General features: G+C 35.1%; 1 protein-coding gene across 7 annotated transcripts in view; it reads left to right on the plus strand.

Annotated features, from left to right (window-relative positions):
• The window catches only part of LOC145682372 (guanylate cyclase soluble subunit beta-2-like), a 188,592-nt gene that overhangs the window by 140,877 nt on the left and 20,239 nt on the right, over window positions 1–27,476 (plus strand). For 6 of the 7 annotated variants that reach the window (XM_081753957.1, XM_081753951.1, XM_081753953.1 and 3 more), the window contains 5 exons: window positions 3,982–4,120; window positions 17,563–17,687; window positions 18,583–18,697; window positions 25,320–25,520; window positions 26,143–26,351. In XM_081753957.1, coding sequence (XP_081610083.1) covers window positions 3,982–4,120; window positions 17,563–17,687; window positions 18,583–18,697; window positions 25,320–25,520; window positions 26,143–26,351 — 789 coding nt within the window. The remainder of the gene's footprint in view (window positions 1–3,981; window positions 4,121–17,562; window positions 17,688–18,582; window positions 18,698–25,319; window positions 25,521–26,142; window positions 26,352–27,476) is intronic. The other variant, XM_081753955.1, reaches the window with a different exon arrangement.

Genomic DNA, 27,476 nt, shown 5'->3' on the forward strand with positions numbered 1-27,476 from the left:
TTGTATACATTAGCTATATCCGTTGGTAGTCATTGTTTAAAATTTCATTTCTCTATTGTTTTAGGTGAGAACTTCATAAGGGGCTAAGTCAGCAGAAGTGATGGAAATTTCTGACATGGAGGAAATCGAGCATTGATCTGTCATTAGGTATCTGCATAAAAACACTTAACACCACCGGAAATTCATATGGGCATAGTAGAGACAAGAAGAGGCTCCGAGTCCTCCTATTCGCTGGTGAAAAAGTGAGTAGCTGATTTTAAGCGTGGCAGAAACAGCATTGACGCTGACCCCAGCAGCGACAGGCCTTCAACGTCGACCACTACAGAAAATGTCAATAAATTTTTTCTCCTGATTTTGAATGACCGCAGAATTAAAATCCGCGAGATAGCTGAGACTTCGGGTATTTCCTATCAGAGAGCACAAAACACTATCTGAAACGAATTAAGGTATCAGTGAGATGGGTACCAAAGTGGCAAACTCAATCGATTCACCCTTTCCCGTGATTGTTTGGTACTATTTAAAGGGATCTGCAGGAGTTTATTCGCAGGTTTTTGACTATGAACAACACATGGGTACACCATCAATCACGAAATCAAAATAACAATCAATGCAATGGGAACGAGCTGGATTTTCTATCCCGAAGAAAACCAAACAAGTTTTGTCTTCAGTCAAGGTTGTAGCATCAATTTTTGGGATGGTAGTAGCCTTATCCTGATTTATTTCTTGAAAAGGAGAGAGATTGTCAATTCTGAATGCTACTGCACCCTTCTGCGTGAAGAAATCATAATTAAAAGGCCAGGAATGCTGTGAAGAATGGTATTGTTTCAGCAGGACAATGCGCGCGTACACACGTGCCTTGAATTCATGGCAGAAATTCACTCCTGTGAGCTCGTACTGTTTCCACACTTTGCCCTATTCGCCTGATTTGACCTCCTCGGAATATCGCTTGTTTAGAAATCTTGAAAAGTTTTCGGCGGTCAGCGATTTTCTTCTCATTCAGAAGTGAATAGTGCTGCGCCGGAAAATTTTGCAAGGCTCGATGAATCATTTTTTAAAAGTGGTATAAAACGGTACCGGAGAGGTTGAGTAAATGAATCTCGCTCGAGAGGAATTACGTGGAAAAATAAAACATAATTTATCCAAATATTTCCTAATTTTGTAGATCAGGCCACGAACTTTCCAATCGACTCTCGTATTAAGACTACATGTTGAATGGACTATTTAAATTACTGTTAAAACCGAATCATTTTAAAGTCCTTTCTTAATTTCATTCACTTTACTAGCTTAATTTCAAAAAGCCTTTGTCTTAAGTGTACATTGCCAGAAAAGTATTTGTAAAATTATTACATTTATTTCATGATTCTGTAAGAAAGAAAAAGACAACAATCGATAGATTGGTAGTCTTTCAATCATCATGTAATCTATTCGCTATTTCATTGTTTGAAATTCTGAAGTTTCTTATTTGAATTCAAGCATAGATATAACCTCTGAAAATTTTAGTTCTATGAGAATTGCCACTCTCATCCCCATTTACATCTGTTTTTTTAAAAGTTACTTATGGTAATATTTGATTAATTCATGAATCAATATCTGAGCTAAACAAAATGATCATATTATCATCATTTGTAATTCAATAGCTATTGACAATATAAAAGAGTAATGAAGGTCATAACGTTACTTCGCTGCTTTTCTTTTCTCTTTCTTCTTAGATAACCATCTCCATGAATCCACTGAAATTCAAAAGGGTTACGAAAACGGGTTGGTTCATTCTTTCTTACATGCATTATCTTCTTTTTCATTATTATTATTATTCAACTGAAAAGGAACACCAAATGATATAAATAACTTTCTTCACCACTTCATCTCTTTACTTTTGCAAGGATCAAACCCGTTTGTAAAATGTTTCATTGATAGTTGGTCGCTTGTTGTTTCTCATGTATTCCAGTATGTCTCATGCATTCTCATTTCACAAAAGTTTTTCTTGAACACGTTAAACGTTGATTCCTTAGATTTCAACCCTGAATATGATAATTACATGCATAAAGGTAATGTTTAGTGTTTCATTGGAAGTTTTCAAATCGTGATGTACAAGTATTTTCTTTATAGGGAGCTAGCTTGTTTACCAGCGGGGGTTGAGGTAGAGGGAGGAAAATTTCAACATGTTTTCTGCCTGACTCTTGCGACACTCCCTTACCCTCCTTCTATATGTCAGCGTTGCCAGGGGTAGAAAATTGTCACGTGAATGTCATTCTGAAGACTTAGTGAGAGTTGGTTATTTGTTAAGTGCTGTTGTGGTTGCGGCTTTGTTGCTTATTATTCATTTCACAATGGCTTCACAGAGTAAGAGATTGCAAACTATTCACAGCGAAGCTAGAAAAGTAATGCTAGACCGCTCCGTCACGCGGGTGGTTATAAAATATAGAAGGTGAGTAATATGCAAAATGTACCCAAATACAGTAACTGCTTATGCAAATTTGTAAATGTCAAGTTTTTTTTTTATTTTGAAAAAAATCTTTCGATAAGGATTGCATAATTTGCATGAAGTGTATGAATTAACTGAGTATTAGGTGACAACGCACTGGCAACCCTACCCAGGATTGTCGAGTGACCGTTTCTTAGTTACGGAGGTGGGGCACCTCTCAATCAAATCTGAATTCCGCAGCCTTGCATTAGAGCCAGCTCCCTATAATAGTTCGTAAAGTTTTTTGTTGCGATAGTGTAGTGGCTTCCTTTGTATATTTCTTTTCTGTAACGTTGTATCGCGTCATGTATTTAAAAAAAAAATGCTGCAGTTTTGTCGCCTTCAGCCCTCAAATTCAACATTCAACCATAAGAAAGATCATCTGTACTTCATATTCTCACGAAATATTTAATTTCTATCTCTTACATTTGTGATTAAATTCCTAATTTTTTTCCACAGACATGTATGACACTACACATGAAGTGAAGGACAGATTATCTGTAATTGGTAAATCCGTGTCTTCCTGTAACTAGTCTGCATATTTATCATGAACAAGTGCACATTTGATGCTATGAGAGTTATCGCGCTAATAGTGTGGAACAAAACAGCATGAACTATGACTAACTGCTCTTAATCGGAATTTGTTCTTCCATATTGCTCAATACGCTTTTCATATTTCAGACGGAAATGAATATCTTTATTCCTTTAAGTGTATCATGACGTTTTCGGGGAGATACATCCAAATTCATTTTCATTTATCATACTACAATATGGATAGAAACAAAGCACAAAAGACAGCTTTCCACAAACTAAAACAATTAATGATATACAGCTTGTTTATATGTCAGAGATTTTTCCGTTTCAAGGTCAAGAACCATTATAGTCCAAAAATGCTTATCCCGAGCACTTGTTGACATGGAACTGTGTATACTTACCCTTATAAAGGAATTACCAAATGCTTAAGGATATAAAAACAACTCTGTAAAAATAGAGGAACAGAATAATTATGTAATTTAATAAATGAGAAACGTTTCGCAAGCTGCAAGAAGAAACAAGAGTGACAGAACAACGTAATTTTACAGGGGGTGGTGATGTAGGTGCCTTGCTATTACCCATGTCTAGTTGTTCCAGTAAAAACAAGTGAGCATGACTCGTTCAACTAAATCCAGGCCTTGCGTTACGCAGAGGATGTTCCATCAAATAAACAGTGACACAGGAAAAAATGACTAAATCTTGATGTTAAACTGAAAATCCCGGTATTGCTTATGATCGCCTGTGTTCGGTCGAGTATCTAAGTTTAGAAATTTATTGTATGTTACTAGAGCTATACCATAGAATTATGAGAAATTTTAGTAGAGATATCGTACATTTTTGATTGGTATCACAGGAAAGATATCTATACCATTTTTGAGTATAAATTTAAGGAAGTTCGTATCCATACTATTTTCAACATCTTCGATTCTGTAGCCTTGTTGAATGTATGATAATATAATGAACATAACTGTTTGAAATTTTCATAGGAGTATCACAGGATGTTGTTCTGGATCTATTTGGGGAATATTTCCTTACGTACACGTTGAACCATGGATACTCCGATATGCTGAGAGGTCTCGGCACCTCCTACCTCGCATTCATTCAGAACATCGACTACCTCCACTGGTGAGTAAACCTTTGCCTCTGCTTTATTCTTATCATTCATTAGAACTTTCTTCTTGTTATTTGTCGTATTCTGAAAATAGGTTTAATTTGTTTGTTTCATGTTGGAAGCAAACGACACCGTACAAAAACCATTGCATTTTCTTGTCTGTCCGATTTGGATGATTTTTCGATGTGTTGTACCTGAGGATCCCCCGGTCAATTGTTTATATGGGGTCAACTAACTATGACCAACCCTGTGCCCTCCAGAGGTCACCAAAGGTCACACAACGGATGTTGGTAGAACTGGTTCAAACTTGGCATACAACATATCAAAAATCACGCAAATCAAACAGACGAGGAAATGCAATGCTTTTTGTACGGTGTCCTTTCCTATTCGAATCAAATGAATTTTCAATTAATTTCCAAAGAAACCTGTTTTCCTTCTACTATAAATGAAAATATTCCAAAGTAAATATGATTCTTTTATTTTTCTTTCCGATATTTTTCAAAATAATTCCACTTTAAATAAATGTATATTAATTTTCATGCTTTTGCTGTGAACATGCTGAAGGATAGTTTGAAGTTTAAAACATAAATTGAGGGGTAAAACAGTATTTAGTTACGTGTACTGGGACAATTGCTCAGAATAATAGTCATTCTCTTTGATGTAATTCTTTGCTAAACAACAGCTAGTGAATGCCATTCTTTGTTCATATTTTGAATGTACTAAATGATGACGTATTGTTTTACTGACTTATCGTCATCGGTTTTAGTTAATCATTAAATTACATTAATGTCATATATTTGAGTATTTTGATCGAAGGATGGCTCTAACTCACTTACCCTAATGTATGTAGCTATGTAGGTTAGGATGATCAGATCCTTTCTTCTGCAGTTAAATAGTTACAGGAGCTGGCGACAAGGCATACGTTAAGAATTAGAATTAGACATACCACGTAAGCAGGAAGTACGTAATTGTGGCTACATGTCACACTCAAGCACTTAAACAACGTCTTAAATTGGAATTACTCTGATTTTCTCACCATCCAACTTAATGGAAACGAATTTGGAATAAAGTACACAATCATATTCAACGAACTTACTGTCATATCCCGTGATTACAATTTCCAAACAGTTGTAGGGAAAGTGAATGAAGATTTGCAAAGGATTTGCAAAAGATGATATATTTAAAGGTATCATGCTAGCACTCGCTTGGAGAAATTGCAGTAAACGACGAGGAAACCGCTGTCAAATGTTTGTCCAAAAGTTTTGAACCCAAAACTCAAGATGTCAAAACAACAACACTCACTACTAGGCTACACTCCGCTGGTAAACTTTATGATTATTCACTTTTGCTTTTATGATTTTCATCTGCCGCTTTAATAGTCTATTACATCATTAACAAAACTTACCACTTTATTATCCTTTTTCTTAAAATAGATCTTAAAGTCACTGTAATTTTTTTGCCATTTTGCTGTCACAGTGGAGCTACTAAGCCAGCAATTAGGTTCTTAAATATGTTTTAAAAGTAAGAAATTCACATTTGTTGGATGAAGAACCTTCGATATTGCTTTATCATGCTCATAGTGCAGATTACCCACTGTAGTTATTCTCCGTTTACCTATCAACAGGTTTTCCTGAATAACTAAAAATTGTATTTAACTGATATTACTTGCATTCATATTTTAGTGGCAAACAGAGATAGTTCTCAAATTTAGGAGAAATGCAAATAATAGTGGAAAATTTATAATGTCCTGTGGACTGGAACCATACGTTGGGAGTTGCTATCTATATTCTTTATGCCCTTCCCGAAGGCGATGGTTTGCTGAATGTGCCTAAGCCATACATGTTCTGAATTTATGTTCTCTCTGCTTCTTGTTTCATACGTCTATGGCGGTCGTACGTGTCAATTCGAGATGGAGGAGCGGCGGTTCTTGATGGAAGTTACATTGGTGAAACTAAAATATTTTTGCTACAAATTAATATAAGTAACCTTACTTATACACATGAACAAGAATATTAGATACAAGAGTCACTGCCAACATCATTCCAACATCAACATACGAAAACGATTTCTTTGTGTAAATGAAAAAAAAAAGAAGAAATTATGGAATATGCACATGTAAAGTTAGTACCGGTACATATATAAACGTTACATGTAGATAGTTAGATGAACATAAACATTCCCATTAGAATATAGCACGAGAAAAATGACTATAACGAATTGTTAGTTTCACACGTCTTTTACCTGCAATTACACCATTACAAACCATTAAAAATACTATTACGACTGAACAGCTCGGGGAAGACAATAGTAAGCCCCTTTTTCTAACTTTCCAGTAAATTGTAGAAGTTCAACATCCCATGAAATTCAACGCAATGACACGTACTAAACCAGCTAACTCTGACGTACTCAGATGCATTTCCGAACTTAAACTACCAACATACTGTTTAGTGATCCGATCCCAATCTATTCCCCTCATTACTCAACTTTACCGGAAGTGGCACTTGCCATTGACTTTCCCTGGACCACTCAATTATACGTGAAGCCCTGAAATACATCGAGTGAAGCCCATTGTTATCGAGAATAATTCGAAGAGTATCTCAAGGAATTCACTCCACACTTCCCACGATGTGGAAGGCTCTCGATACCAGCGGACACACCAAGAACAAACATTATGACGTTTTTCTAGTTTTGGTATGAAGTCGCTAGGTGACGAATTGTGCTTTTCGGGCACTTAACATCTTCATCGTGCGAGATTCTGAAAAGAGGCTGTCATATGGACCGTCGTCTTATGAGGGTCGGGTAGAGGTTTAGGGCGTTTCTCCGGAATATGCACTGTTTTTTTGGAGGGGGTATATGAATAATTGTAATTGTACTCGTAATGGTACGTAATATTGTATTTGAAGGTTAAACATTTGTGAAGCGAAGGATTGCTGTATCCATTTTCCTCGTGCTATATCCTAATAAGGATAGGTCTATTCATAGAACTTCCTATATGTAACACTTACATATGTAGTCCCTCTAACCTTACATTTGCATATTACATAATTTCTCTCCTTGTCCTCATTTTCCTGATAAAAGTGCCATTATTTCTGTTGTAACCCTCGTGCTATTATTCTTATTCTACCACGCATATAACATTAAGATCCGCCATTTGGCCTCAGCTGCGAACATTCGAAAATAATTATATGAAATCTGTATGTTTTTAAAGTCTACTCGCTACCAAGAGCCTCATCTTTCAGAATGAACTTGGTAAACAGAACGTAACTTTCACAGTTAAAATTTAAGTATCTAGTAATGATCAGGTGTATTATGATGGTGAGGAAGGCTTTTCTTGTTACATATGGACTTAAGCAGGGAAGAAGTCATACCTTTTTCATTTGAAGCTGCAGGACACCAGTTGCAAATTAATAGTTTTCATTTTAGAAAATATTAGAAATGATGAGGAAGAGGAAATTGTGAGGAAGAAGAAAACGTGACTTCATTTGGCAAATTAAACCTGTTGAAATTGGTTAAACAAAGGGGTGAAAGCAAATGAATGGAACAACCTGTTTAAAGATGTTGAAATGAATGATCAATCATTTGACGCGTCATGTGAACCACTCCAGCCTCTGTCGTTACAAATTACTTCCACCCATAAATCACTCACGACAACAGCCATTCGCACCATATGAAAGATAAACTCGGTCTATGCGACCTAAATTGGGTAATTGAGACATTCATTGTGCTTGTCTTTACTGTTTAAAAAGATTAAACACTCAGAGGAAATAATTATACTCGTGTAGGATTCATATCAATTTCTAGAATCTTTTTAATTCCATTAAATATTCGAATGACTGTCTGTGATAGTGACAGTAATTTCACACAGTGAACAACATTTATTTTATGAACACTCATATGTAAACGTTATTATTTCGAAATAAAAATAGGTTACTTAATAGGAAGCTTTGGTATCTATACACGAAACGTAAAAGACTAAAGGTGAATACAGATGTAATTGGCTGTAATTTAAATTTTTGTTTCTGTAGAATATCTTATTTATGATACACAAGGTTTTCTCTCTTTACGTCATGATTACATCTAATAGTAAATAATCAATCCAGTAAATGTCACTGAATACCTGACGAAATTGGCCTATATATTGCTAGTGTGCACACAATTTGTATTGTAACAAATTAACTGGAACTTCACAACTTTATCATTTGAATTTCATTATATTCAATTTATTAATTTAATTTAATTTCGCTATTTCAAAATAGTGAAACCATTAGAATTGAGCATTAATATTTTTATAACTGATGTTTGTTGACGGACAAACGAAAAAAAAAACTGAAATGTAAACAAACATTAGAGCTTTTAGTTAAACATTATTTCAATCTGTAGCGTACAGCAGTAGCGGCGTAAGGCAAACTGGGGCCCGGGGCCAGTCAGGTATATCGGGGCCCCTTTTCAAACAATCGTTATTTATACACTTCTACGTTTGACATTCCTTTACATAACCCTTCTTTCTGTATACTCCTCCCCCTTTCCCGTTGGTGTGTGTGTTTAGATCATTTTAATCTGGGATATATTAAACAAATGGGGGTGACATTCAGAACCTCTGTCTATTTTTCAAATGCTTAGAACCGTCTTCAGGTTGGTATCTAAAAATAAAACTGGACCAGGCTATTATTGCATTTTTTAAATTATTATTATTCATTTTCAAACAAAGGACACAATAGAAAAAGGATTAGGGATACAAGTGTAACGGAAACTACAACCCACAACAAAAATAGCATAATCTTAAGAACAAACAAAACGTAACAATCAATAATCCTACACCTACATTAGCCTAGTATCAACGCGTACTATAATTAGATGAAATAGTGGAAGTAATGCTCCTAAGAATACATTTAGAGTCAAATTTACGTACGGAACGTAACAATGAGCTGATATTGCAAAAATTGCAAATAATAATATAACCGATGCGATTTCTAAATATAAGCTCTATGTTTCTAGAATATTTTTGTTCGGTTCTCGCCTTTGGTGTTTCTCCTGCACAATTTCTCATATGGTTGTTTATTCATAGTTTCTCCCTGTCTGAATTTACGCTAGATGGATTTTATTTGATTAGAGTTTTCTTCTACAATTAGCCCTATTCACTTTAACATTCGGTTCCTCTCCAGTGATCATACACAATACTCAAATACTTTTTTCTTTACCGAACTATCCGTAAATAATGGATAGAATAGATTTCTCCCCTGCGTGTCTTCTTCATTCATCTTTTACTAGGTTTCTCTCCAGTGATAATGTACGATCTATTTAGTCCCACTGCTTTTGCCGAAGTATCAATGAATAGTTAAGCACTAGAATATTTCTCTTTTGCTTGTCCTTATTACTATTGTTTCCAGATTTTACACTTGTTTTATGATTATATTATTTTGTATTTAATAGTTCAGTCATGTTTATATTCTGTCACTTATGACTATTTCCATTATCTCTTACTAATATAGTATTAGAATATAACAAAACATCCTGAATGTATTGAATAATTGGGGATACATTATAGATTAAATATGTAAGCACAAAATTCTACTACGGGTTATACCATCCTACTTTTCATTACCACCTATCACCAGTCAATTGATAGATCTTGACGGCTTTTTATTACTCTTTTGGTACTTTTGTATTTTTATTGTCTTTATTTGAAACATGAAACTACTTTCGAAAGTACTTCCAGTACCACATTAGCCTGTGTTCCACCAACATTCAGAATGATACCTTCCTTGCTTTGGTAGCTGCGAAAGTCTCAGTCTCAACTATATTATCAAAATCCAAAGTGGATGCTATTTCATTTTTGATAGAAGGAATGGCTAGATTCGTGAATCTTTCTTGACTCATTGTGGAACGCAAGTATGATTTTATCAATTTCATTTTGCTGAAAGACCTTTCACATGATATGACAGATACAGGCAGTGTTGTCAAAATCTGAAGAACGGTTGCCAATCTTTAGTAAATTTCAAGCCGCATTGAAGATACATATTTCAGGGTGCCTTGTGGGGAAAAGTCAAGTTGTTCTTTAGTTTTCTGAGTACACCTTAGTGAACGGATTATATCCTTACAATCCTGAAATAATTTTAAGCCATCCAGGTCATTCGGGTAGAACAAAGCCAAATCATAGCAACAGCCTTTCCTTGCTCTCATCATCTAGCTGTTGCACAAAGTTGGCCATAGAAGACAGGAATACAAATCTGTCGTTCAGTTCATGCATCTGAGTAAAATGATCCTACATTTGTTGTCTCATCTCATCTAGAATTTCATTGATAGAGCACTTCCGTTCGGAATTTGCAGTCAGGGGTTCATTCTTTGCTTCTCCAGGCATGCATCTCCTTCTTCTACTATGTGTACCCACAGTTATGTTCCATGTCCTGCAACTTCCTTCAGCTGCGGATATGATTTCCTTGCCCAGCTCAAGCCTCCAGGTGTCAACCAGGCTCTGTAACTTAATAAGAGTTTGGTTGAAACTCATATCCTGAGATTGAAGGTATTTTTGGATCCGATCAATATATGAGAGATCTGCAGACCACAAATATAGTAAAGCGATGAAGTTAAATGGCTGGATGCTTGCAAGAAGAAGACCAGCATCTCCTTTAATATTAAGCGTTTTAATCGAAGTGTCACGCAGATCTTCCAAAAGATTAATTACTTCATCCAATTGACTAGAAAGTGCCTTTAAAGCTTCTGCTTTTGAACTCTATCTAAAGTCAGTTTCATGTTTCAGACCAATCTTTATATGATTTTACAACACATTCTATCGGTGAGTAGATCTAGGGAAGAATACCAACAAACGTTCCATTGCTCCAAACAAAGTGACCGCCAGAACGTTAATGTGCGCAGCACGTAAGCCACAAGGTTCAATGAATTATTGTTATGAGGAACGAAAATGGAAAAAGGATTTATATTCCGTATCAAAGTTGGAACTCTTGTTTTCTTATTGAACATTTTCTTTACTATAAATTTGTGGGCTGAAATGTAAATTCATAAGCCAAAAAACAAAGAGAAGAAATGGGGAAAACAGCTATGCAAAAGGGTTTCGGTCGCTGAAAATTCGACTTGTAAAGGACAAAAGAAAAAAAGACAGAAGTGAATCAGCGGCTATAGCGTCTGCACCAAAGAGCTTTTAGTTAGCAACACAATGCTAGTACCCTAATAAAGCATTATGTGTCTATACGTGGATCGTTTCTTTGTACCTTCTATTGAACTGATATACGAATAAATAAATAAATAAATAAATAAATAAATAAATAAATAAATAAACAGTGATATTTTAGGAAGCAGGATAGCAGACGGGGCCGCATTACTTGCATCGTAAGACCTTACAATGTAAACAACACAATATACTTTGACTTTCTTTTATTATATTTTAATCCAAACTCAGCTTTTTCCTTTCAATTTCTCTGAGGTTATTGAACAGAGTGAAACTTTTATTTTATTCGTATCTCAATACACATACATTGTTTCCTTTATGTTTCTTTGGGGCCCCAAGAGAGTGAAACTTTTGTTTCATTATTTTTTCGTCTACATTCAAATTTTTCTTTAATTTTCTTGGGGGCATCAAGAAATTGAAACGTTTGTTTTATTTTTCTACCTGCATTCAGCCTTTTCCTTTAAAATTATTTTGGGGCCCCCAAGAGTACGAAACCTTTACTTTATTTTTCACCTATATTCAGAGCTTTCTCCCTTAAATTTCTTTGGGAGCCTCCAGGATAATGAAACTTTTATTTTATTTATTTTTAATCTACGTTCAGTTTTCTCCTTAAATTCCTTTCGGGTCCCCAAAAGAGTGAGGCCCGAAGCTTTCACCTTATACGGAAATTCAGCATTGATTAGCTTTATTAGAGAGATATTTGTGTTGTTTCATGCGTTATTTGGTGTAATATTGATTGACAATTAATTGCGTTTACATTGAGGGAAGGTATGGATTATAAACCTTGACGACCCTTCTACGGCTCATGCTAAAAAGGTTCCTTAGTAATTATTTTTACCTGCCGTCGGGGGCCCCACAATGTAGGGCCCGGGGAGGGGGCACCGCTCGCCCCGCGCTTACGCCGCCACTGGCGTACAGTGAGCTATTAATACTAATATTAATAACAATTACAACGCTAGCCTCATTTTAAACTAGCATTATCACAAATATTAAATTCATTTTTTTTTTTTGAATCATTGTAGGAATAATTTATTTGGAACTTAAACAAACTAATGTGATCTTCTGAGCTTTGTTTACAGAAGCTAATTTAAAGGATGTAAAAATACGTAATAGATGGAAATCCTGTTCGCAAGCAATCCCTATATATTACGTAAAATGAATAGATTTAATTTATTGGTTAAATTCTAGGCCTATCATGCATATTTGTAGCTTCCAAAGCCATAGACGTATTGATATTTATTGATATTGATGTTTAGATCTAACATTTTTTAAAGTTTGCCCAACTAGGGCTATCTTGCAGTTATACAAATATTAATGCTCAAAATCTAAACATGTTAATGGCAGTATGCTTCATGTGCGTGGCGGTAAAGTTCCTTTAAGAAAATATTGCACCGTTTTGAAAGTAGAAGATAATAATTGCTTGTATTTTTAATACTGTATTCATGTCGCTTAGTTAATTGACTTAATTTTGAGTTTAACGTACCTTTCAGTAAAGAGTCTATATGAGACAGGACCTACTGATTAACCTGGAATCCGAACCACATGCGCTTCCGCCGGGAATCGAACCCGTGTTTGCTTAATAAAGTATATTTTGATTGACATGGAATAAAATTGGTGGATTTTATATAAGAAGTTACCCTTCTGCTAGGTGGAAACTTCGCCCTTAGACCCCACATTTCCTTTGCCTACGGCCTTCGCACTTCTCATATCCCTAAATATATTTAATCTTAAAGGATCTCGGGATATAATTATCTTATTGTAACAATTCCAACCCCCAATCTTTTTATTCCCGCTATTTTTATATTCTTCTACCAAAGAATCAGTCAAAAAACGCTGAAAAAATCTTTAATTATTTTAAATGAGAAGACCAAATTTCATATTTCTAATCTTAAAGGATTTTGAGAAATGGGCATTTTATTTTAACTATTTCAATCTGCAATATTTTTCTACTCGCCTTTCCCTTGCCTTTTAGGACGATGAAAACTGCAAATACCGAATTTCATGTCTCTGGCTTTAAAAGGTTCCGTGATATGGACGAATTAACGAAACAAAATGGGGGCCCAGATCAAACAGGCCCTCAAATCACGACTTAATACACCGGATACACATGACTTTTGTATGTCATATGAAAGTACTTGGTTAGTGCCGGATTTTGTCACAATGTGTTTTAGTTTAACCATAATAGATTATGAAAAATTAAGAAAACAAAAATTGGGGGAGCTGTGTGAACCTGCCCCCCCCCCCATCACGTGGTACAAACGATTTAGTTGGCTCATTTGAAAGATTTTCGTTTGTACCGGATTGTACCGTAGATTCTTTCGTTTGTACCGTCCTGGATTATGAAAAATTAACGAAACAAAATGGGGGCCCAGATCAAACAGGCCCTCAAATCACGACTTAATACACTGGGTACACATTAATTTTGTATGTCATATGAAAGTACTTGGTTAGTACCGGATTGTACCACAATGAGTTTTTGTTTAACCATAATAGATTATGAAAAATTAAGTAAACAAAATTGGGGGCCTGTGTGAACCTGGCCCCCCACCACGTGGTACAAACGATTTAGTTGGCTCATTTGAAAGATTTTCGTTTGTACCGGAGTGTACCGTAGTTTCTTTCGTTTGTACCGTTCTCGATTATGAAAAATTAACGAAACAAACTGGGGACCCAATTCAAGCAAACATTCTAATCAAGTTTTAAAACACAGGATACATATGACTTTCGAGAAATTTGAATTTATCATGGCAGGTCAACCTGGCCCGCACATCTTAGTTTCCTTTCCAATTCGAATCAAAACGTCAGGAAAGATTTGTACCCATATGTAGCAATTTATAGCATCAAAGATATAATTTGGACCTTCATCAATTTCGATGAATTTGAATTTTTGGTAAGAGGTCAAACTGATCCACAAATCATACTTTTCTGAATTCGAATGAAAACCGTACAAAACATTTGTACCCAATATATGCGAATCTGTACCAGCAAAATAAGAATTTGTACTATTACCAGGCTGTAGACGTTTGAATTTTAATCGGCGGGTCAAGCTGGAACGCACTTCCTTTTCTTTCTAATTCGAACCAAAAATTTGTACCCAATATATACTAATCTGTACTACCACCAATTTCAACAAACATGCATTTTTTGGCGGATCAAACTGGCCCGCACAACTTATTTTTTCTTCTAATTTGAATCGAAACGGCACCAAAGATCTGTACCCCATATGTACTAATTTGTATTACGAAAATTTCAATTTGATCCTCCATGAATTTCGAGAAATTTTAATTTTTGATGGCGAGTCAAACAGGCCCACACAACAAATTTTTCTATTCAATTCGAATGAAAACAATACCAAAAATTTGTAAGAATTTTTACTCCCACCAATTTCTACAAATTTAAATTTTTGATGCGTCACGCTGACCCGCACAGTTTGCTTTTTTTCAATTCAAATGAAAGCGGAACAAAAAAATTGGACGCAATTTGTACCACAAAATTTAAATTTGCACTCCCACCAATTTCGAGAATTGTGAATTTTTGTTGGCGGATGGAAGTTACCCTCATAACTTATTTTTCTTTACAATTCAAATCAAAACGGGACCAAAAATTTGTACCACCAAAATTAGAATTAGCATCCACACCAATATCTAGAAGGTACAAATTCTTATTTTGGTAGTTCAAAATGGTACATAATGGGTACAAATTTTTGTAAGGTTTTTGATTCAAATTGAAAAGAAAGTGTTTGTGTATCAGTTTGACCCGCCATCAAAAATTCAAGTTCCTCGAAATTGGTGGGGCTAGAAATTCTAATTTTTGTGGCAAAACTTGTACGTATCTGGTACAAATTTTTGAACAATTTTGATTTAAATTGGAAAGGAAAATAAGTTGTGTGATCAAGTTTGACCTGCCAACAAAATTCTGTCTGACATGACCTGCCACGCTTCACGAAATTTCTTGGGATACAAATTACAATTTTGGTGTTACAAATTAGTACACATTGGGTACAAAATTCTGGTACCGTTTTGATTTGAATTGGGATGAAAAAGTGTTGTGCAAGCCTACTTGACTCGCCATTAAAAATTCAATTCTCGCGAAATTGGTGAGGGTGCAAATCATAGTTTTGGTGGTACAAATTGGTACACATTGTTTAAAAAGTTTTAATGTTAGGACCGTTTTTATTGTAATTGAAAAAAAAATATGTGTTGTGTAGGCTATGTTGACGTCACACTGGTCCTTCATTAAATTCAAATTTTGTCGAAATAAGTAGTGTGTACAAATTCTACTTTTGGTGGTACAAGTTGACACATACTGGATACAATTTTTTGGTACCGTTGGGATTCGAATTTGAAAGAAAAATAAGTTGTGCAATCCAGTTGACTCGCCATCGAAAACCCAAATTTCTCGAAATTGGTGGAAGTACAAATTCTATTTTGGTTGTACAAGTTGGTAAGTATGGGGTACCAATTTATGGTGTCATTTTGATTCGAATTGGAAAGAAAAAGAGTTGTGTGACTCTGCTCCACCGGTTTATCAAAAATCCAATCTTTTCGAAATTGATGAGGGTACAAATTTTAATTTTGACAGTACAAATTTGTACATATAGAGTAAAAATGTTTGGTACCGTTTTGATTTGAATTTTAATGAAAAATAGTTTAGCGGGCCAGTCTAACCCGCAAACCTAAATCCAAATTTCTCAAAATTTGTGGTTGTACGTACATATTCAAATTTTGTGACCACAAATTAGTAAATATTGCCTACAAATTTTTGATACCGTTTTGATTACTATTCAAAAGAAAAATAAGTTATGCGTGACAGCTTGAACCGCAATCAAGAATTCAAACTTCTAAGTATTTGTGCGGGTGCTAATTCGATTTTGGTGGTACAAATTAGTGCATAATTGGTACAAATTTTTGGACCCATTTTCATTCAAATTGTAAAGAAATTGTGTTGTCCGGGCCAGCTTTCCCTCAACCAGGTACAAACGAAAAAAAACTACGGTACAATCCGGTACAAAGGAAAATCTTTCAAATGAGCCACCTAAAAAGTTTGTACAACGTGGTAGGGGGCCAGGTTCACACAGTACCCTTAATATTGTTTTCTTAATTTTTCATAATCTATTATGGCTAAACTAAAACACATTGTGACAAAATCCGGCACTAACCAAGTACTTTCATATGACATACAAAAGTCATGTGTACCCGGTGTATTAAGTCGTGATTTGAGGGCCTGCTTGATCTGGGCCCCCATTTTGTTTCGTTAATTATTCATAATCCAGGACGGTACAAACGAAACAAACTACGGTACAATCCGGTACAAACGAAAATCTTTCAAATGAGCCAACTAAATCGTTTGTACCACGTGGTAGTGGGGGCAGGTTCACACAGCCCCCCAAATTTTGTTTTCTTAATTTTTCATAATCTATTATGGTTAAACTAAAACTCATTGTGGTACAATCCAGTACTAACCAAGTACTTTCATATGACATACAAAAGTCATGTGTACCTGGTGTATTAAGTCGTGATTTGATTGCCTGTTTGATCTGGGCCCCCATTTTGTTTCGTTAATTTTTCATAATCCAGAACGGTACAGACGAAACAAACTACTGTACAATTCGGTACAAACGAAAATCTTTCAAATGAGCCAATTAAATCGATCCTAGGACATTGTGGGGGGCTGCGTGAACTTGGCCCCCCACTTTGTTTTCTTAATATCTGATACTGCAGTACAGTACAAACAAAAATATTTGCGGTACAAACCGGTACAAACGAAGTACTTTTTATTGACATGCGGAAATCGTTTGTACCGAGAGGTGGGGGGCAGGTTCACAAGGGTGACCAACTCCCAAGCAGCCAGAAGGAGTGGGAAGTCTGATGAAGACACAGTTATTGTGTTGAAAATATTAGGTGATTGTGTTTTTACCTATTATCACATAACCTTGCTCAGTGTGTTATTGTGTATTAGTACAAAATGGATATAAAGCCTGATAGAATAGTTATAAATAATTAAATATTATCATTTCAGCATTAGAAAATATATTTGTTCTGAGTACTTATTGCCCAATCAGTAATATGTGTAATTTAATAGTTGAAATTAAATTTACAAGTGTGTATCGAATACATTTAATTATCGGGAATTATTACTATGAATTCAAGTTCCTTTCCAACCGTTCAAAATGAAGACGAGATTTCATATCTGACGTTTTGTCGTTTAGTGTATACGAATATTACATGTATTTGCATGAATTTTACTAATCATATACTTCCTATTCCTTTGTAGGTATCTAATGTCCACTGCATACCCAGGAATAATGTCTCCTTCATTCACCTGCTCAATCGACGAGAGTAATCTGTTAATTCTCAACTACTACTCGCACAGGAAGAGCATGTACCCAGTGGCCATAGGTGAAGTTCAACACTTACAACATAAAGTTACTTCAATAACTAAAGTAGGACAACCTCTACTACAAAATTCAATAGAAGAGTGCCTTGAATAATTACCTGAAAACTTGATAAAACAAATAATCACAGTTTATATTAAGGGTGATCCACGGATGATCCACTGGGTCCGGACCTCCTCAAAATTTCGTAATTCGACTAAAATTTGTAGGCTATAGTTTCTTTACGGAACTATACTTGTGTAATAGAGAAATGATTGATGTAGGCTAAAGATTTGATTTTACTCTTTCGTCCCTTAATATATCCGTAAGTGGCAGTAATTAACAATTAATTATCGTCTTTTCGGCTGAAGAATAAGATACTTTAGAATAAGATAAAAATACTTTGGACCCCTGCCAATAAACATTTGTGAATACACGCCTGCTTCGTATCTAGGTATTTTGTACGCTCAATAAATAACATTTACACATGTAAGAATCCCAGTACAAATATTTTCGAAATTATCTCCGATACTAATAAATGGTTATAAATATTTATTTATAAAGTGAAAATATGTTTTCGATCCAATCGTGGCATCATTAAAAGAGAAAGCACGTGCTAAGGCATTGAGCGGAATGGGAGATATTACTGTCGACCATCATACACGATGATGTTCAAGAGATGAAAGTCAGTCTGAGATTACAGATACACTTTGTGAGATTATGAGAAACTGAAGCACAGTATTATGTGAGCGAAAAATAAGAAATATACGAAAGTTAAGTTTCTTTCTTGAAGGCTTAAAGTATTTGTTAGCTAAAATTTAAAGATTGTTTTAATTGCAAATAGTTATATTTAGTCGGTGAGGATATTAATTAGACAATTACTGTACTATTTACATAATTGGAGATATTACTTATTTTAGGATTGCTGAGAGCAGTTGGTAAAGAATTCTTTGATCTCGACGTGAAGTTTGAGTTATTAGAGGCATCCGAAGAGCAATTTGTGGATTCACGAGTTATGTATCACAGAAGATTCAGGTATGATCATTCAATTTACTCTAAACAGTTTCTGGTTAGAATACTCAAATAAGTTGTTCCTTCATATTAAGATTCTTTTAGAGAAGCATGCCACCAACTACCCGCGTTTTTCGCATTTAATCGAAAGACTTAGAAATTCCATAATTTACATTTTCTTTATTATTTCGTTTTTTCCTTATGCAGATATCATGGTTCTGATAAGGTAATATTAAGGATGTTATTTGGTTTAGGAAGAAAATTAGGAAAAAAAGAGAACAAAACGTTTTTGGTAAGGTAAGAGATGTATTGCACAACATGGATAATTAGATTCAAGATATGTCTGTCCCACGAAAAACTGTTCTTTAAGTTGTATTTACAATAGGTTTAAATTGAAATTGTTCATCACAAAATATTAAGATACATGAACACTATAAAAATAACAAATAACATATATAAAAATACAATAAACATCTAAATGGATAAGAATATTTTTCAGCTTTACGTCATCAACATAAATTAAAGAAAATGGAGAATTATGAAATGTATTGATGGAACAACAGTGTGGAATGAAACGGAAAAAACGGTCTTCTCCATCTGAATATGCTATTAACTATTTTAATGCTTATTTAAGCAAGCAACAGTGGCAAGTGTACACCACGTAAAAGTGTTTGGTTTGTGTAGCATCGTATTTACTCAATATTGAAACAGTGGTGAGATTGGAGTGGAAATGAAATATATCTTGGGACGCATAATTGCTTGCAGAAAACCGCTTCTAACTATTTTATTTTATGACGATTAACGTTACGATCGAGAGTGTCTGATTTTCGCCACTTTCGACTTTGGTAGACAGATGGCTCTATAGTGATGAACGTAATAACCGGAAACGGTTTATTTCTATCATCTTCATCAACGAATTTCATACTAGCTTTTGACTCTTCACACCTGGCCAAAATTAATGGAAATTCATGTAGTACTTCCTGAGATATTTCTGGCTCCCGATACAATGGAAGAAGATACAGGATTGATTCGAGTTTTAAAGACGTGTTTTCAATGCAGAATCATGTATTATGATAAAAATCTTCGTTCAAATTCTAGTTAATATTTATATTTCTCTATTTTATCACTTTAATTATCTACTATTACGCGTTCTCTCACGTGTTAAATGTCAAGCGCACAATGGGACCTACAATTACATTTTTAACGGGTCGCGATGTCAAAACAACGTTGTAACGCTAAATTCGGATCCCACATCTTACATAAAGGCATCGATCAGCTCATCTTACGGTTAAACAAATGCCTCAATCATCTTGGCTTATATGTTGAAAAACTACAGTGTTAACTGTAGCACACAACATGTATTGTTTTGTGTACAACATAAAACATAAATATTTCACCTGGAAAGGCGCTTTTGGGATGCCCTTTGAAGAATTAACACAATAGATGGAAACTCAATCCAAACTTTAATCCGAACTATTATGAAACTGCATTTTGTTTTTGTTTGTTTTGTTTCTGAGCTGTCTCATGAAAACAATTGTTTATAATAATTACATGAGAATTGACAGCTCTTTGTATTTAACTAACGTAAGTATCCTTAACTGAAACCCAAATTATATTATTACGATTTTAATATTAATAATTATAATAATTAATATCAGCCGATAATTAATATCAGCTTATTCGAAAAGTGAAAAATCAAAAATTCTAACATTGGTAGTGAATGCACCATAAACTGTAACATATAATAGCTTCGAGCAAGTTATCACACCACCCTCTCCGATTTGATAGCGAGAAATCCAATAGGCTACGTCTGTGAAGTTGTCCCACCCACCTAACGAATTTTTCTTTTTCTTATCTACATCGTTAGTTTGTCGTTAGTTTTGCTAAAATTATCGTTAGTTTCGAAAAAATAAAATTTTTATTCAACAAATAAATGGGCAGGCCAACTTCACGGTTCCCCACTCACAAACGAATTTCAAAAGTTTTTGATATCACATCCTTAGTTTACGTTAGTTTTGCTAAAACTATCGATAGTTTCGCAAAAATGACGATTTTATTCTAGAAATAATGTTTCCCGCCAACTGTAAAGATAGCCCGCCCATATTGAATTCTCTTAAACTTCCAACTCATATCGTTAGTTTATCCTTAGTTTACGTTAGTTTTGCTAAAATTAAGGTTTGTTTTACAAAAATAACGATTTTATTCGATAAATAAGGATTTCCGCCAAATGTAAACCCTAACAGCACAATTACATAGCAGGCATATGTCTATCATGTTCCGTCAGGTACACTGGAATGTGTCCAGTATGTGCCTAAGGAAAGTAAAACTAACATAAACTAACGATAAACTAAGGACGTAAGATGGAAATTTATGATAATTATTTACGGGCGGGCTACCTTTACATTTGGCGGTAAACCTTATTTCTCGAATAAAATCGTTATTTTTGCGAAACTATCGATAGTTTTAGCAAAACTAACGTAAACTAACGATGTGATATCAAAAACTTTTGAAATTCGTTTGTGGGTGGGGAACCGTGATGTTGGCCTGCCCATTTATTTGTTGAATAAAAATTTTATTTTTTCGAAATTAACGATAATGTTAGCAAAACTAACGTAAACTAACGATAAACTAACGATGTAGATAAGAAAAAGAGAAATTCGTTAGGCGGGCGGGACAACTTCACAGACGTCAATAGGCTAACTAGCAGTGCAGAGTTGTTGCAATTGTCTGTCAGCAATTAAGGGATCTGCAAATTTGATCAAATGCACGAGCTGAGTTGTCGATGATAATACATTACAAGTGAAGAGTTCCAGTTTTGTATTCAAGATCGCCTAAATTCTTTGTGTTCCAAGAATGCCTAAATTGAAGTGAACATTTTCTTCCAATTTGAAGGAGAAGTTCCCGTTTCTGAAAACAACGAAGTTGAATTATGAAGTTGACTGCAAACTTTGCAATGCTACTTTTGCCACTGCCCCTGGTGGAGACTCGAACACTCTCCAACACCAAAATACATACAAACAAGATGGCTTCGAGTGCTCCTACATCTACAAGCACATGAAATATAAGTGACTTTTCTTAATCAAAACCTTAGATAAGTTAACAAGAATTATAAATAATCGTTATGAGAGGATAGCGCCACAGAATTGTGCTTTGTACCAGAGCTTAGAAATATGTAAATCCAGCCCTGACAATTACATAAGACGCAAGGAGAAAAATTAGCTAAGTTTTCATCAGGTTAAATTGATAAAAACATTATTTTGGCAGATATAGCCATGTAAATAAAAATTGCAAAACGAGCGAAGAATGTTCAAGGTAGATTTTATCACATTTAAATAAACGAGATTATTTGCACATTCTTGTTTTAAAGCATTTTTATGACAGGTCATCTTGAATGTTTAAGGCGATTCTTTTGTAGTTCAATTGTAAATATCTTCACTCAGTACAATTAATTGCAGAGAACGAAGAGAGAAAAGTAGCTGCAGCTTAGGGAACATTTGCTTATTATAGTGTTGTTCAGAGTTACTTTGTACTGTGCCAGAGTTACAATTTATTGAATTATGTTGGAAAATTTGCGAGAGAGACAATTTTACATTTTCACTTATATCCATAATCAGAACGTTCTCCGTAAAATATCAATAGTGATTTCTGAGTAAGATTTAAAAATCCAAAGCACTGTGTAATGTGGTTTCCTTTTACCACGGCATGGCGCGTCCTCGGGTTGCGGATCGAGCAGAAGGCCTCTAGATATAGAGGTTAGATGCGAATATACTGAATAAGCAAACGCGGACAGACGACAAGGAGTGGTCCTCCAGCTTGGGGGTTTGGGTAGGGCTAACAAGCAATTAAACGGGTTGAATTTGTTACTGATAGACTATCTTTTTATAATCTTACCGGTCAGTGGTGTGATATTATTGTTTTAAATGTACATGTCCCAACAGAAGATAAGAATGACGGTATAAAAACAGTTTTTATGAAGTGGAAGGTATATTGGAACAATTCCCTCGATACCATATGAAAATTCTATTAGGGGATTTCAATGTGAAGGTAGGACGAGAGGATATTTTCAAGTCAATTGTAAAGTGTACATAAGGAAAGTAATGACAACGGTGTTAGGCTCGTGAACTTTGCAACATCCAAAAACCTTATCGTGAAGAGTACAAAATTTCCACATAGCGATGTTCATAGATACACTTGAACCTCAGCAGACGGAAAAACACATAATCAAATTGACCACATTTTAGTAGATAGAAGAAGGCAATCTAGCATAATTGATGTTCGGTCGTTTAGAGGGGCTGATTGTGACACAGATCATTACCTGATAGCAACGATAATAAGAGAGATTATCATTGAATAAAGGAAATATTCAATGTCTGAAAACGGGGAGATTAATTTAAAGAAATTAGAAGAGAGCCAGGTAAGACAGAGATACCAAATTAAAGTTTCGAATAGATTCTCGGTTTTAGAAGATTCGGAGTACACTAATGTTGAGGATATTTGGATTAAAATTAGAATAGCGTTACAATTTCGGCAAAAGAAAATTGAGACACACGGGAATACGTAGGAATAAAGCATGGTTTGACCAGGAATGCATTAAACTAGCGGAGAAGAGAAAACAGGCAAAATTACGTTGGCTATAAAATCCGAATGAAATGACTACCGGTACATAAAATTTCGTAGACATCATTCATCAAGCTTCCAAAACTTTTAGAAGAAAGAAACGCGATTTTTTGAAAGCTAAAATTAAGGAACTTGAAGATAATAGTAAAAATGAAAAATTCGGGACATGTATAAGGGGAACAATTTTACCTCGTGCTTAGATATTGAAGAAAGCTGACGGAACAGTTCTCACTGATACAGATAGCATCTTAAAGAGATGAAACCGATTTCTTTGACGAATTGCTTAACACGCAGCCAAAAACTAATGTGCGTGTAGAGAGGGAAATACACACAGCAAAACCGTATATTCCAGAACCCAACCGAATAGAAGTAGAAATCGCTTTAAAGAAACTAAAGTAACACAAATCTCCGGGTGTAGACGAAATTCCGGCTGAGTTAATTTTAGCTGGAAGCTAAAAATTGTGCAATACACAAACTCTTTCTCCTTATTCAACAAGGAAGAATTGCCACAAAAAGTAAAAAGAATCAACCACTGTTCCGATTCACAAAAAAGGCGTCAAAACTGCCTGTAATAATTACCGAGGCATTTCTCTTGTCACAATCCTATAAAATCCTTTCAAACATTCTATTGGCAAGATTGTCCTATACGCAGATGAAATTGTTTGAGATTACGAGTGCGGATTTAGACGAAATCGAATCAACTATCGACTAAATATTTACTATTCGACAAATACTCAAAAAGAAGTGGGAATACAATACCCCGTTACATAACTATATATTGATTTTACAAAGGTTTATGACTTGGTTATAAGAGGAACATTGTACAGCATTCTTACAGAATTTGGAATACCGAAAAAACTAATTACATTAATTAAGATATGTTTAAATGAATCACAAAGTAAAGTTCGGATAGGAAAATATTTGTCCACGAGCTTTCACGTCGATAATGACCTGAAACAAGGAGATGCGTTGTCGCCATTATTATTCAACTTTGTCCTGGAGTACGTTATAAGGAAAATAAAATATAGCAACCGGGACCTAGAGTTAAATGGTATTCACCAGGTTATGGCATATGCTGATAATATGAATTTAATAGGGGATGATAGGAGAAGAATAGATAGAAATGCAGAGAAAACTAAATACATGGAAGTTCGTCGAGATCGTAATACTGCATATTATGGATGCGTTAAAATATCAAATAATACTTTTGATAAAGTGGATACTTTTAAGTATCTACGATCAACATTAGCAGACGAAAACCATATTCACGAAGAAATTAAATGTCGACTAAAAGTAGGGAATTCGTGTTATTATTCGGTTCAAAATCTCCTGTCGCGAATTCTAAGGAATTTGAAGCTTAAAATATATAAAACGATAATCATGCCTGTTGTTCTGTAAGGTTGCGACACATGGTCGCTTACTCTGAGGGAAGAGCATAGACTGAAAGTATTTGAGAACAAGATCCTGAGACGAATATTCGGACCCAAGAGGATCGGGAATGGAGATGGAGGAAACTTCATAACGAGGAACTACATAATTTACACGGTTTATCAAACATTGTTAGGGTCACCAAGTCTAGAGGCTCAGGTGGGCAAGTCATGAAGCTAGGGTGTAGGAAAGTACAAACGCTTTCAAAGTTTTGACTGGAATACCTATCGGAAAACGACCACTACGAAGACTTAAGCGCAGATGGAAGGACAATATTAAGATGGGTCTCGCAGAATTAGGAATAGAAGGTAGAAACTGGATCCAGTTTTTTTTTTTAGGACAGAAGTCAGTCGAGAGCTTTTGTGAATGAGGCATTGAACCTTCGGGTTCCATAATCCATATAGTTAGTTAGTTATAGCAACATTACATTGTTAGGTAGAAAACTACAAGAATAGTTTTAGTTTGAAAGTTGCAAGATATAATAAATTCTAACTAAACCTCACATTTTAAGCTTTTAAACGTATTTCAACTTCATCTAAAGAATATTTAATCTATGTTGATGCAATTGAATATCAGAGAAGTATATGGAACTATTTTTCAGAGTCGACATGTGTTCAGTTGCTGTTCCTCGAAGCATTCCAGAAAGAAGCCGGCCTTCCACTTCTAAAAACGATGCCATCAGATTAGTTCCACAAATGTGCCTGTCCAAGTCAAATGATACTGGAAAGATTTCCACTGGCTTTCTACAGATACCTTCACATTTCTTCTGTAAAATGCATCCATATCATGTCATATTTAACAGGTAATGAATTAAAAGATTGCCATAATAGCGCTTGCATCTATAAACACAGATGTATTAGTAGAAACGGAGTTATGTTGCAGATAACAATCTGTTACATAAGGAGAATTCATGAATACCTAGAAGTGGTTGATTCATAGTGTCTGATATCTTGTGTAGCACTGAAGCTATGTGCAACATTAACCTACAGCTTAACATAAATCCGAACCACATGAACTCTCAGTGGGAATCGAATCATGGTCTGCGACGCAGGACGGTAGCCAGCCCAAAAATGTAGGAATATTTCTATTAAAATTCATTTGAACCCTACCGTGAACATTTTAGGTAGGCAGTAAAAATTTAAGGGGGGCCCCGGCCCCCTAGATCCCCCTGGATAGGGCTTGTTGCGACGTACGCTAACCATACAGCCACAAGGGATCTTCAATTCGAACATTACAAAAAAAACTTAATAATTTCAAACATTGAACTGGTTACGAATCTAAATTTAATCACAATATGTTCTTTGAGGGACACTATTCAACTAATCATAAACCGTCTATAAATATAATACCATAATAATTGTGTTGCCCTAGTTGTATTCATGATAAGGTAGCTAACTCTCTGTCTTCTGCTGTTCTAATTTCAGAGACTTGGTTATTCAACAATGCGGATATTTCATCCAAGAAATTTGTCCAGTTCTTTCAGAAAAGGACGACGTGCCCTTGTCTACCCTGTTTGATCTTGTATGGCCACAAGTGCCACTAACGTTCGCTAACATCGTTCGCTTTCAGAATCTGGTTTTCCAGTTCACGGTCAAACAAGCATCAGACTCTTACAAAGGTCTCTCACTCAAAGGTAAGCTATCCTTGAACAATGGAGTCTTATAGAATAATTATGAAATAAATTTCGTATTCATCGTCTATTTGTTTATGATCATAAAAATTAATATGTATTCTTAAATTTAACAGCGGTGAATTTGTTTCTTGAAGATAATTAATTCTTGAGAACAATGCTCTATTAAAGATCTTATTTGCTTCTCTAAGCATTCTAGTAAGGCATATGGAATAGGAAATTGTTTGTTAGATTGTTTCATTAGACGTTATTCTATGTATTGGGAAGAAAATGTTGAACTTAACGCAATATAGAACTGCATGCATTATCACCAGTGACAGACGCTAGGACTAGATACACAGAAAGTAATACTTGTAGTCACTTAAAGACAATAATACATATAGTTGAAAAGGTGCATTCTTTAATACCATAGAATGTCATATAGATACTCTCATTACAGAGTATTAGCATAATATTGGAACCAGTCATAAGCAATGGTCCATTGGTGATGGAGGTCTGCACACGTCGGAATCTTCAGTCAGGACCCGGCCTGGCCCGTGAGTTTATAATGTGAAGTCCAACTCGAGTCCGAAATATGTTTTAGCATTTAGGCCCGAGCCCGACCCGAGTTCATGTGATGATCAAATGATCCCGAAATAATCTCGAATTACACAAACAAAATAATTAATGCAAAATTATATTTTTATTTACAGCAATTAGAGGTTTAATTTTTCAGTTGCGCTTTAAAAGTTCTCCAGAAAGAACGGTCCAATAAATATCATTGTACAGTATATTTACAAAGTTAGTCCCGAAAAGGCCTGAGAAATATGATTGTATATTTAAAACTTTACTGCCCGACCCGTCCCGGGCCCGAAGTGATAAATGTTTAGTAGGTCCGAGCCCGGTCCGTAAGGTCGATACTATTCTGCATTAGTGGAATGTGGGGCATGATGGAGTAGGGAGATAAGAAAGAGATCGTTAGTTCCTGAAATATAAAGCGTTTCATGATCGCTAATGTGATTATTACAAATATAGTCCTCGCCTAATAAGTCTGTAAGTTTTATGGTAGTCGGTGGTCTCGTCGGTGCGTGCGGACACAAAAATTTATTTTTGTTTGTTTCGATTTTATCCTTGTAGTGTTAGTGTGAT

This window comes from Thermobia domestica, chromosome 3, assembly GCF_964235325.1.
Source record: "Thermobia domestica chromosome 3, izTheDome1.hap1.1, whole genome shotgun sequence".
Classification (NCBI taxonomy): domain Eukaryota; kingdom Metazoa; phylum Arthropoda; class Insecta; order Zygentoma; family Lepismatidae; genus Thermobia; species Thermobia domestica.